Genomic DNA, 13,850 nt, shown 5'->3' on the forward strand with positions numbered 1-13,850 from the left:
GTTCACATTAAAGAATTTGTTAAGGTTCTATTACATATTATATATATATAATAGAACCTTAACAAATATATACAGTATATATATAATACATAATATATGTATATAGTATATATATATACATATATATAATATATGTAATAGAACCTTAACAATTATTTAATGTGTATATATATATGTGTGTGTGTATATATATATATGTGTGTGTGTGTGTGTGTGTGTGTGTATACACCTACGAATCACTGGAATTGAGTTAGTGGAGGCAAGATAGGGAGAAGGACAAGCTAGGTGGGACACTGTTCTACACTTTCACAAAAGTATCTTTAACTGTTACCTTCTCATAAGGCATTTAGAGGAAAAGTTGAACTGATATATGTTTGACAGTAACTAATTTGGTTCATTTTCCAGAAAATAAAACTGGCATTTATTGATAGCACTATCACTTAACTGAATCCTTTCAGCATCCCTAAGTGACCCTTATTCTCTTTGTTTTATACACAAGAAAAACCCAGGCATAGAGTTTAGTGCTGTTTGGGTAACTGTAGTATTTCTGTGGTTGGGAAGATGGGAATCTTGGTTAAATCAAAAGCTGTTTTACCTAAAGGGCTAATTTTCTGCAGAAAAGAAAATAATGGTGGCATCATTATTATTGTTATTCATTTTTAGAGTTCACCTTGCAATGGAGCCTTTACCTTTTGAAATGCCAGCTGACACAGTGCAACAAGTGGCGTCGGAACTTAGATGTCACCCCACAGATGAGAAGGTCACTCTCCGTCTTGATGAGGAAGATAAGCTGAGGCATTTCAGGGAGTATTTTTATATTCCCAAAATGCAGGATCTGCCTCCGAGTAAGAATACTAGAAATGGGTTTTACTTTTTAATCAATTTATTAATTTATTTTTGTTACTGGGCATGTTTTCCATAAATCTTTGAAAATCATCATTCCATTACAAGTAGGGTCATTGAAATTGTCTGAAAAAGAGCAGACTCCTGGTGCTACCAAGTCAACTGTCAGCTCCCCTTAGCTTCAGGTTATTCCTGTGCTCTCTCTCCTTCTGAATAAAATACTTAAAGGGTGCTAATAGAATCATCAACGTCCCTGAACAATAGAGTGACTGATGAAAAATTATATCCCCTTCCTGGGTAGCTCAATTGGTTAGTGCATCACCCTCATATGCCAAGGTTTCAAGTTAGATCCCAGTCAGAGCACATAAAAGAGTCAACCAAAGAATGTATAAATAAGTAGAACAACAAATCAATGTTTCTGTCTCTCTCTCTTTCTCTCAAAATTAGTCAATAAAATATATACAGTGTCCAGCAGATGTAAGGTCTGCTTGAGTGTGGTTGGTAGAACAATAATATAGGTGAAATAATTTCTAGTTTTAATTTGAACATTTCACCTAAAATGTCATATTGTGTGCCTGAGTATGATATTCTTATGTTATAGAATTACATGCTTATGATTTTTAATAAAAGGGGACATTATTTTTGCCCGGCTCTATATATAGACAGAATAATTTACTTTTTCTTTAAGCAATTTGAACTAAAAATAATTCCTTTTTAATATATTCGTATTAGAATATCTCTGATTTTTGTGGCACATAAGTTTATGATAGCATGATATTTGCTTTTGAGAAAATATAATTTGGGGACTTAGTATATTAGGAGAGATTTTATGTGAACAACCATTATTTTGTGCTGTGAGGAAAGATGGCATGAACAAGACTTACAGAAAATAAATAAAACAATCAATGACTAAGAAATGAATAATGCATTTAAAAAACAATAATAGAGTAAGTAACCTGACTCTGTTCCTGTTTAGGGAGACATGCTATTTTTAAAAACTAGATAACTCAGGAATACAAAATAACTTTTCATATTTAGCTCTGCTTCAATTTACTTCCATGAAAAAAGCTACCAGGTTGAATAAAATTCACCTACCAAAATGGGTTTCACATTACAGTTTACAATAGAGTCTTTGTTCATTTTTTCTTCAGATTAAGTGAGACAGGTGTAATTTTGAATATTCATAATACAGGAAAATTAGCTAATGTGGTTTTAGGGTGAGATTGACTCACATAACTGTTTTAACTGTCTGGCTTCTATATTAGGATGTCAAACAGTACGACGCCTTGTAGAATAACAAAAGCATGAAATGAAAGAATAATGAAAGTCTAACAACATTCTTTCAGTGATGGGAGGGACATGCAGCACACAATGTGGAGGTCCTCAGAAATAACCATGACCCAACAGAGACAAGTGAGCCCCAATGCACTGCGAGCTGCCTGAGAGGTCAGTTGAGCTCCTGTTTGCGGTATGAGAGCAGAACTCTGCAGTGCCACAGAGCTTTAGGTTGCCTTCTCGGCATGCAACAAGATCTATAGTCAGGAATCAGTGCTCTAGCCCTTCATGACATTTGATGAAAGTTGTAATTTCTTCACCATTTAATAAAATTTGTTTTATTGATTTTCATGAGTGATAAGAAAAACAGACACAAAAAGTAATCAAACAAAAACAGCAACAGAACCTTTCCAGTAAGGGCAGATGGTGGTATTACAGGGAGAAGGAAGAATGTAGCAGAAGCACTGAGGAGAGAAATGGGCCAGTGGTCCCCTGTGCTTTGGGCTGTGTTGTCTTGGGGATGATGCTAAATAACTGCCACACCCGGACACACATTTACGAGCAATGACTACTTCCTGGACACTAGCAGTGACACATTAGGGAGTTGGTGTCTTTGACTTTCTTTTTAAAAACACTTGTACATGATAATATTCAGGGCTTGTGACAGAACCCAATCCTGAATTTCTAGAGACAAAAGGCTGTAGAAATAAAGGGCTACATACAAAATTAAAATGGCATCTTGAATTTGTTGCTTTTTCTGTTACTAAACCTAATACTCAACAACTAACATAATTTTAATTCTCATGTTGAGTCACTTTCATTCAACACACATTTATTAGCTATATTTTTATATTTCTCCTCATGCTTTGAAACTGCTTTCTAATCCATGTCTCCTACTCCTAGCTCAATGAATTCACAGCAGAAAGAGCTAACATAACAAGTCATAATGTTTTCCTGGGAGCCACGGTGGTCTGAGATTGCTGTGAATTTTTGGCTCTAACTCTCTAGTTGGGTAAATTTTGAGAAGCGAGTAGCCTTTCAGAAACACTGTTTCTTCACATGGAAAAGGCAAAAGCTGTTGAAAAATGTTTAAGGTCTTATAGAGCACGAAAATGAGAGTTAAAAAGGGCCAGAATGTTTGTCTGGCCTTTTATCGCAGACTTTTAGCTTTAACAGGAATTGTTAATACCAGATCAATGCAGGGCTCTTCTACTCATCTTCAGAAAAAATCATAACAACCCAGGTAAAGGTAGGATTGCACATTTAAATATTTCATTATATGAAATACTTGACTCTAGTATTCTGATGTTAGGTATTACATTTGTTTTAATCAGATATCCAATAGAAATTGACTAAGAAAATTACAATCTTGGATAAGTTATGGGGTTGTTTTCTTAAATAATATAAAGAGAAGGAAGGTNGGTCCCCTGTGCTTTGGGCTGTGTTGTCTTGGGGATGATGCTAAATAACTGCCACGCCCGGACACACATTTACGAGCAATGACTACTTCCTGGACACTAGCAGTGACGCATTAGGGAGTTGGTGTCTTTGACTTTCTTTTTAAAAACACTTGTACATGATAATATTCAGGGCTTGTGACAGAACCCAATCCTGAATTTCTAGAAACAAAAGGCTGTAGAAATAAAGGGCTACATACAAAATTAAAATGGCATCTTGAATTTGTTGCTTTTTCTGTTGCTAAACCTAATACTCAACAACTAACATAATTTTAATTCTCATGTTGAGTCACTTTCATTCAACAAACATTTATTAGCTATATTTTTATATTTCTCCTCATGCTTTGAAACTGCTTTCTAATCCATGTCTCCTACTCCTAGCTCAATGAATTCACAGCATAAAGAACTAACATAACAAGTCATAATGTTTTCCTGGGAGCCACGGTGGTCTGAGATTGCTGTGAATTTTTGGCTCTAACTCTCTAGTTGGGTAAATTTTGAGAAGTGAGTAGCCTTTCAGAAACACCGTTTCTTCACATGGAAAAGGCAAAAGCTGTTGAAAAATGTTTAAGGTCTTATAGAGCACGAAAATGAGAGTTAAAAAGGGCCAGAATGTTTGTCTGGCCTTTTATCTCAGACTTTTAGCTTTAACAGGAATTGTTAATACCAGATCAATGCAGGGCTCTTCTACTAATCTTGAGAAAAATCATAACAACCCAGGTAAAGGTAGGATTGCACATTTAAATATTCCATTATATGAAATACTTGACTCTAGTATCCTGATGTTAGGTATTACATTTGTTTTAATCAGATATCCAATAGAAATTGACTAAGAAAATTACAATCTTGGATAAGTTATGGGGTTGTTTTCTTAAAGAATATAAAGGGAAGGAAGGTGAATTGATTCAATGAAGAGTTTAATGTCTCCAGGTCCTGTCCTTGCTTCCCTGACCCCTATAACCAATGCTAGGGGAGGCGGAACCTCCCATAAAGACATCTGGGATTTCAGACCCTGATGCTTCCTGTGGGAATCTTCCCTAAGCCCTGCCCTGCCCTCACCCTCCTGGGGCCTTCCCAAAACACTGCAGGTACTACCTTGAAATGAGAAGGTGCTTGTAAGAGGAAAGAAGAAAGAGAAGAGACTGTGAGAAAAAAAAATTGAATTTGAGAGGAAAGCTCTACATATTGTTGAACAGCTTTCAGAAGAAAATATTACAGAAGAATTCTTAAGGGAGTGTGGGAAATTATCACACTTGCTCACTACAGCAATGCCATGGATGAATGATCTATTATCCAGCTCTGTCACAAGAAGCTAGGCATTGTACCAAACAGAAATGTAAAATTTCCTCTAAAACCAGTAAAACCTATGCTGTTAGTGAGAGAAGGTGTTTTTCAGCAATTTTGTTATAAAATATCTATTTTTTGAAGCCCAAATTCCTAAAACTCCAGTGTGGGTTGGAAGAGAAGAAAGGCTGTCACGGGAAGTACAAATTGGCCAAGTACAAAGGGGAAGTACAAAGTACACTCCAAAGTGGCCATTCTGGAGAAGTACAGTTATACAGTAAGGCCATTCAAATATCCGATACCGATAACCCTGGCCGCTTTGAGAAGTGGTATGAATCTAGTTCTTCTAGCACTCATAGTGATGAGCAGTGTAATGAGCAAGAGTTTTTTTACCCTCCATTTTTCCAGGCAAAAGACCTAACGCAACATGTGTAAGTCCACAGCTGTGAAATAAAATCATGAATAAGAAAGCTGATCAAAATGCTCACTTCAAGCAAGTAGACAAAGAACAGTAATAGATGTTACTATGTAGTTAGGCAATTACAGATTAGATAGTCGGGGAAGCTGCTACTTAAGAACTTCTTCACAAAAAATACTCAAATTACTTCAAATAGTCCTTTGAGAGAAAAAAAATAGAAACCTCAAAAATAACTCTAGTAGGCACAAATAAGAAAAGTGCCAAACATTTTAGGAGGAAGTTTACCAAATCAAAACAAGTTTCTAGAGAAGCTTCTAGTTCAGTGAACATGTGTCCTGAAGTTGCAAAGGCAAACACACTTTCAGTTCTGAAGGAGACTTTGAGTGGAAGATAAAAGAACCTTTGAAGGTTTTATAGAGACAGAATTATGCTTTGGTGTGTCTGAAACCCTTTGCAGCCCCTCTGGTTAAAGAAGAACTTGATGAAGAGAGCATAAAGTCTGACCCAGATAGTCATTTCTGCAAAGCAGGAATCTCTGGAGAGCTTGGATGAGTCTTTGCCTCTTGGTGCCCAGATACAGTCATTTAACCACTGCTAAGTTACCAGAACTTGAAAAAAAAACAAAAGAAACTGAGCATAGGCCTGTGAACCAAAGGGTAGCCACTTTGATTCCCAGTCTAGGGCACATGCCTGGGGTGTGCCGGGTCCCCAGTAGAAGGCAAATGAGAGGCAATCACACATTAATGTTCCTCTCCTTCTCTTTCTCCTTCCCTTCCCTTCTCTCTAAAAATAAATAAATGAAATCTAAAAAAAAGAAAAGAATCTGAAACGTTAAAACTAAGGATCAGAAAGTTTTATAGAGGATGATGTGTTTTAAATGAAGAAACTACCCAATCACAAGACTCAGGAGCATATGACCTTTCCACCAATAGATTCAAGTTCTTAGAATCAAATTAGAAAACACATACTTGAAAAACTGAGTAAAGGACCTGGACATTGGGGCCTCTTCGGATTGCATTAGGAGATACTCACACACAAGTTAAAAATTCTGTCCGAATTTTTAGATTAGCAAATAGAGATATCATACACAAACTGCAGAATGAGCCTTAATTGCTGTGGTGTTGCTGCCATTGCTCACTTCAATTCTTGGCATTCAGATGTATTCTCAGGGAAAATATGGTGTTTTCACACTTTATGGCCACACTGCTTGAATAATTAAGTTTAAAGAATGAAGACCTTGAAGTTTTAACCATCATATTTAGAAGTAGCTATTAATCACAGTGGTATAATCCACAAAGAATGAAGAGAAAATGAACTTCTATATACCATTTCTGGAATTCTAGCCATAGTAACAGTCTAGAGGTGACTGATAACTACCTTTATTCTGAGAAGAACCTTCGCTTTCTTAGAGTACCTCCCAGGCCTTAACTGTACAGTGACTTCCCCAGACAGAGGAGAACCAACACTTTTCCCAACAAAGATAACCAAGTCCTTGCACCCCTGGCTATAAAAGCATTATTGTTTATTTGAAAATAAAAGTTAAAGTCTTAAATTAAAACTTAAGTGAATACTTACAAAAAATTTAACAATTTATTTGTTATTTAAAAAGTACAGTTTTGAATGAAAAAAATGTACTTCCTCAGCCCCGAAGTTCTTATTAATCAAGCATTGTCAAAATGGTCTCCTAACCAGCTACATGAGGATTACCAGGTAGTTCACTAGCATTGTTCGTTCTTGAGTCTCACTCCTGAATTACTGAGTTGGAGACTCTTTGGAGAGTCAGCACTGGATGACTTGGGATGGTGTCATAGAGTTGGATCAATAACTTCTTATTCTCACTCTAGGTGTTTATTATTCTCTGAGGGCTCATTCTTTCAACCCATTTTTTAGGCACTACTCTGTTCAGGAAACTATTTTTAGAATAGTTTAATTATCAGTGAACTAAAGAACAAGGTTGTCACATACATGAACTTTTACTGCGATATGTGGAAACATAATAAACAAAAAAAACAGTGAGTAAAATACACTATTCTCAGGTAGTGCTCTGAGTGTTATGAGGACAGCTGGGAGGGGAGGAGAAGTGGAAATATACTCCTCGGGGTTGTCTGGGAAGGAAACACTGCAGAGATGGCATCTGAGCAGAGGGAGCCTCATGCAGAGGGGAAGATGAGCCCAGTGACTATTCAAGTTTATACTGCACAAGAACATCAGACTCAGGGAGAGTCAGTGTTGAACTTTCCTTTTGTTTTTATTTTTAATCAACACACGAATATGTCACGAATACTTCCTCTCTTTCTAAAATCTCCCAAGAACAGCCCTGGCTGATATGGCTTGGTTGGTTGGAGTATCATCCAATAATCGAACAGTTGCCAGTTTGATTCCTGGTTGGGACACATACTTGGGTTGCCAGTTCAACCTCTGATTAAAGACCAACCCTATGAGAGGCAACTAATCCATGTTTTTCTCTTACAGTGTTCTCTCTCTCTCTCTCTCTCTCTCTCTCTCTCTTTCTCCCTCCCTCCCCTCTCCCCCCACCTCAGGCAAAGTGTGCATCACGTTTTTTTCCAAGAGGTATGGGAGTGTTTCTTTTTAAGGAAGCCACTTAACATGGACTTATCTAAAAAAAGTATCCCAGAATGACCATTATGATTCCAAATTATCCAAAAGAGCCCCTATTTTTTTTTTCAGAAAAGAATAAGATCCTGGACAAGGACTGCATGGAACCTATCTTGCCTTTGGATTCTCTAAAACATCTTAAATATGTTCCAAACAGCTGTTTCAAAATACCAAGAATTATGTTCTCCTTTTAAAAAAAAAACAGGATGGATGACTTACCATGAAGTTTTAACAAAGAGACAGAAACAGAACAGTACAAACAGAAATAGAAATTAAGTGTGCACAATAAAGTTGAAGAGCTCAGAATGCAGCGTGAGCAGAGCTCACACACTAAAAAGACAGTTTACAAACCAGTAATATTCAAACCAAACCTTTAATGAGGATCAGAGGTATATTGTTCCAAAGCAGTTTATAAAGGCAGTGACTGTTTATTCTTCACAATAATTGATAAAAAGCTAAATAAAAATGACTGAACTGCCCTGGCTGGTGGAGCTCAGTGGATTGAGTGCGGGCCTGCGAACCACATGATCGCGGTTCGATTCCTAGTCAGGACACATGCTGGGTTGCAGGCCAGTTCCCAGTAGGGGACACATGAGAGGCAACCACACATTGATATTTCTCTCCCTCTCTCCTTCCCTTCCTCTCTGCCTGAAAATAAATAAATAAAAATATTTTTAAAAAATGACTGAACTGGTTTGGTCTGCTCAGAAATCACCAAGTTTGATTTAGGCTTGATTTGATTGTTTAAAAGGACATTTGAGTTCTGTCCAGCTGTGGTAACTCTCGATAATTGCTACACAAGCAACCATATACAGGATTTGTGTGAATATGTTTTTACCAAACATATTTTGTGTGTGTGAAAGGTAAGATAGTAAATATTTGACTTATGGTATGCTACATATTCACTTTCCCATCTTTTTCCCTCCCTTTGTCTTCCACTTAAAACTGAAAAAATAAAAAAAGAAGAGAAAAGATAATTATTAGCTTGCAGGCTATACAGAAATAATACATGGGCAAGAATTGGCACACAAACCATAATTTGTCCATCCTTGTTTTAGCATGCTATAAGTTGATTGTGGGATCCCACTGAACATGTATTTTTAACTTCATAAGGAACTGCCTGTTTTCCAGAATAGCTGTACCATTTTGCATTGCTCTCAGCAATGCGTGAGTATCTGTTGTTTCCTGTTATTACTAACAGTTGGTATTGCCATGTTTTGTTGTTCTTATTTTAGTCCTTCTAATGTGTGTAGTAATTTTGGTATTTATATGTATTGCCCTAGTGGTTAATGTACTTAAGAATTAATTATTTTATGAGCTTGTGAACTATCTATATATTTCCTTTAAAAATGCCTGCTGAGCCCTGGCTGGTATAGCTCTGTGGATTGAGCACAGGCTTGCGAACCACTCGATCGTGGTTTGATTCCCAGTCGGGGCACATGCCTGGGTTGCAGGCCGGTTCCCTGCAGGCCAACTCCCAGCAGGGGGCGCAGAAAAGGCAGCCATACATTGATGTTTCTCTCCCTCTCTCCTTCCCCTCTAAAGATAAATAAATAAAATTTTTAAAAAAATGTCTGCTCAAATCTTTTAAACACCTTTTTTATTGTTGTTCAAGTGCAGTCGTCTCCATGCTCCCCCACCTCTGTTTCCCACCCCACCCACCCTTACGCGCCACCTTCAATCCTCCCCGCTTTGGCTTTGTCCATGGGTCCTTCTCACATGTCCCTTGATGACCCTTCCCCTTCGTTCCCCAATTGCCCCCAACTCCTCTCTGCTTACTGTCAGTTTGGTTTTTATTTAGCCATTTTTAAGTTGTGCTGCTTTTCCTCTTGTTGATTTTTAAGACTTCTTTTTATAGTCAGCACACAAATTATTTGTCGATTAAGTGATATGAAAATATTTTCTCCAAGTCTGTAGCTCATCTTTCTATGGTTGTCAAAGTATCTTTCACAGAACAAAGATTTTTAAGTTTGAGAATGGCTAGTGTATTGACTTTTTTCCTTTATAGATTGTGCTTTTTGTGTCATGCCAGAGAACTTTTCACCCAAACTTAAGTGCCAAAGGCTTCTTTGACCTCTGTTTTATTTAGAAGTGCGCTGTTTTATTTTCAAGTGTTTGGATATATTTCAATTTTCTTTTTATTTCTGATCTCTAGTTTAATTCTATTGTGGTCACAGAACATTCACTGTACAGTTTCAGTTTTTTTAATTTTCTTATTTTTTGTTTTTGAATTAGTATGATGCTTTATCTTGTTGAACTCTTTGTTTGCATTTAAAAGAATGTTTACTCTGTTGTTTGTTGGAGGGTTCAATAAATACCAATTACATTCACTTGCTTAATGGTATTTTTCAGCTCTATATTCTTACTGATTTTCTATTTACTTATTATCTTAATTATTGTGAGAAAGGCATTGAATGCTTTAATAATAGCTGTGTAGGTTTTTCTATTTCTCCTAGGAGTCCTCTTGGTTTTGCTTTGCATGTGTCAGGACACTGTCATTAGATGTAGTCGTATTTGGGATCGTTATCTTTTTGTTCAATTGATACATTCTTTATCATGTAATGTCCTACTTCATCCCCAGTGATTTGCTTTCTGTACAGTCCACTTGTTCTGACATTGGGCTATAGATCAAGTTTCATTTTGGTCAGTGTTTCCATGGCAAGTCCTTTTCCACCTTCTATTTTGTTCCCACCTCTATCATTACAATTAAAGTGCAGATGGTGTGTGTAGAGATGGAAGTTAGTCCAGTCACTTTTAATTTGTCCTGGCAATCAGTGTCTTTTAATCGTTGTATTTAAAACATTTAAATTTAATGTGAACATTAATGTGTTTTTACTTAGGTCTACCACTTTATTATTTGTCTTCTGTCCTTCAGGGTTTTTTAAAATTTTTCTTCCCCCCGCCTTTTTTTTTGCCTTTTCTTCCATCATGTTTTGTTTTGTTTTTATAATATTAAGTTATGTATAGAGTTTTGAATTATATCATTTTGTGCAGTTTTTTGTTTTAGTGGTTGCTCTAGAAATTATCATCTACATAATACATAATCTACATAGTGTACAATATATTAATTAATAATCATTAGTATATATTAAATATAAACAAACATTTTAATCATCTTAAAAGTATTATCATACCACTTTAAATAAGTTATAATACCTTGCTATTAGCAGTCACACAGTCGGTTCTTTATACCTTTCTCTGTGTTGTAGTCATCATACACATTACAGCTACACACACTGATACCCAATCAGATAATGTCTATTTTTTCTTTCCAAATTTAAAACTGTGTACTGTACATATTTTAAAATATTAAAGAAGAGAAGATAGACTGTCACACTTAGCTAGATATCTGCTATTTCTGTTGTTCTCCCTTCCTCTCTGAAGTTCAAATTCCTCTTCAGTATTACGTCTTTTCATCCTCAAGACTCTCCTTCAGTGTTTCTTTTAGATGGATCTAGTGGCTAGAACTTCCTAGTTTTCCTTCCTCTGAGGATGTTTACATTATGCCTTCATTCCTCACGTACATTTTTGCTGGATATAGAATTCTGTACTGACAATTACTTTTTTCAGACACTTAAAATTTTTATTTCTTTCTTTTCTAGCNATTAGTATATATTAAATATAAACAAACATTTTAATCATCTTAAAAGTATTATCATACCACTTTAAATAAGTTATAATACCTTGCTATTAGCAGTCACACAGTCGGTTCTTTATACCTTTCTCTGTGTTGTAGTCATCATACACATTACAGCTACACACACTGATACCCAATCAGATAATGTCTATTTTTCTTTCTAAATTTAAAACTGTGTACTGTACATATTTTAAAATATTAAAGAAGAGAAGATAGACTGTCACACTTAGCTAGATATCTGCTATTTCTGTTGTTCTCCCTTCCGCTCTGAAGTTCAAATTCCTCTTCAGTGTTACGTCTTTTCATCCTCAAGACTCTCCTTCAGTGTTTCTTTTAGATGGATCTAGTGGCTATAACTTCCTAGTTTTCCTTCCTCTGAGGATGTTTACATTATGCCTTCATTCCTCATGTACATTTTTGCTGGATATAGAATTCTGTACTGACAATTACTTTTTTCAGACATTTAAAATTTTTATTTCTTTCTTTTCTAGCCTCCATAAAATTTGATAAAAATCATGTAGTTGTTACAATTGTTGGCCCCTTGTTGGCCATTACTATTTTTCTCTGGTTGCTTTAAGAAATTATTATTCTTGTCTTTAGTTTTCAGCTGTTTGATTACCACATGTCTTGCATCACGTATTTGAATGTATCCTACTTGGAGTTCACTGAGATTTTTGAATGTGTATGTTTAACTCTTTTGAGGAATTTTCAACCATTATTTCTTAAAATCCTATTGCAGCCTACTCTTTCTTCTTCCCTTCTGGTATTCCAGTGATATAAATATTACACCTTTTGACGTTAGCCTATGTGTCATATTCATTCTCTCATAATCTGCTTTTTCTCTGATGCAAAGATCGTACCATTTCTGTTGATGCGTGTGTAAGTTCACAGACTCTTTTCTCTGCCATTTCTACTCTATTCTCCAGTCCTTCCTGAAACCACTGCAATTGGTATTTATTGTGTTTTAGCCATAAAGTTTCAATTTACTTCTTGTTAAAATATTTTACTTCTCTGCTGCTGAAACTTTCTACCTTTTCATTTATTTCAATAATAATTTCCTTTATGTAATACATTAGGGTGATAATAGCTCTCCTAAAAATCTTTGTCTGCTCATTCCAATAGCCATGTCCTTTTAGGGTTGATATTTATTGACTGTTTTCTTGTGAGAGACATTGAGTTGGTTTTAATTCTTATCTTGAATAATTTTGGATTTTATCTTATGTGACTTTGTATCTTTTTAAAATCCTATGGCAAATGTTGATTCCTTTGGTTTATCTTAGCACATAGTCTACCTGGATAAATTTAGTTTACAAGGATCTGTCCTGCACACCTGCCACTTAGTCATCAATTTGAGATCTAGGATCAGTTCTAACAGTTCTCTTACACTTTTTAGGGTTAGATAAACTCAGACAAAGTTCAGAGGTGAGCTCAGGATTCTGTGTACAACTTCATATGATCATTTTCTTAAGCTGCCTCTTTGCAATAAGCTTAAAACTTTCCTGCTCCCAGAGGCCTACTTTCATTTTCCTTTGGCCAGAAAACAGAAATTATAATTTACATTTTTGTTATGCACTTTGTGGAACTATGCTTGCTTCTGATGACGCAAGACATTAGAAAACAAAAGCAACCAGAGTCATACCATATTCTTAGAACCATTCGATTATCTGGCTAGAGAGAAGTGGTTTCTTACTCAGTGATTTAGGTGCATGTGCAGCTGCTGCTGTTGTAACTGTGCCCCCTGTGACAAAGTTGACTGGTGATCACCATGGAAGATCACACACACACATACAGATAAGAAAAAAAGCCTAGAGCACTCCCCTACCTGCTCTTTATCTTCTCCTTAGTAGTTCTCGAAGAGCCAGGGATGGAATATGAAGCTCCTTTTAGAGCACTCCAGCCCAGGCCCCACATATTTGGGGGTTTCTGGCTGCCTTCGAAAACAAGATAGGAGAGATTTCTTGCAGGTGGAAACCAAATTAAAAACTCAGTGTCGTTTGGTGATATTTCAAATTCTTTAGTGGTTTTCTTCCTCTACAAACCTGTTGACATTTATTTCTCAGACTTCTCAGGTTGTAAAGTGCTACTCAGTGCACTGCAGTTACATTTACTGTGTCAGGGTGAGGTTTGCTTCTCCATGCTAAGTTGTGTTTTCGACTTCTCCAAAATACCAAATACAAAAATAGGGTTTTTGTGGCTAAAAAAATAACATATCTAATTATTTTTTATTTTATTTTTATTTTTCCCATTTATTTTTTTATTTAATTCCTGTTCAAGTACAGTTTTCTGTCATATTCCCAGCCCTGCTCCCCCCCAGTGTTCC

The 13,850-nt window shown here is 36.1% G+C and overlaps 1 protein-coding gene and 1 pseudogene across 1 annotated transcript in view; both read left to right on the plus strand.

Moving 5' to 3' along the window:
• Positions 1–676: 676 nt before the first annotated feature.
• The window catches only part of LOC119001767 (kynureninase-like), a 97,072-nt gene continuing 83,898 nt past the window's right edge, over positions 677–13,850 (plus strand). The window contains 1 exon segment of the mRNA XM_037067272.1: positions 677–845. Within this exon segment, the coding sequence (XP_036923167.1) occupies positions 677–845 (169 nt within the window).
• On the plus strand, positions 4,586–6,830 carry LOC119001766 (putative RNA polymerase II subunit B1 CTD phosphatase RPAP2; annotated as a pseudogene).

The sequence above is a fragment of the Sturnira hondurensis genome, unplaced genomic scaffold (genome assembly GCF_014824575.4).
Source record: "Sturnira hondurensis isolate 20B ecotype Veracruz unplaced genomic scaffold, ASM1482457v3 Scaffold0017172, whole genome shotgun sequence".
NCBI lineage: Eukaryota > Metazoa > Chordata > Mammalia > Chiroptera > Phyllostomidae > Sturnira > Sturnira hondurensis.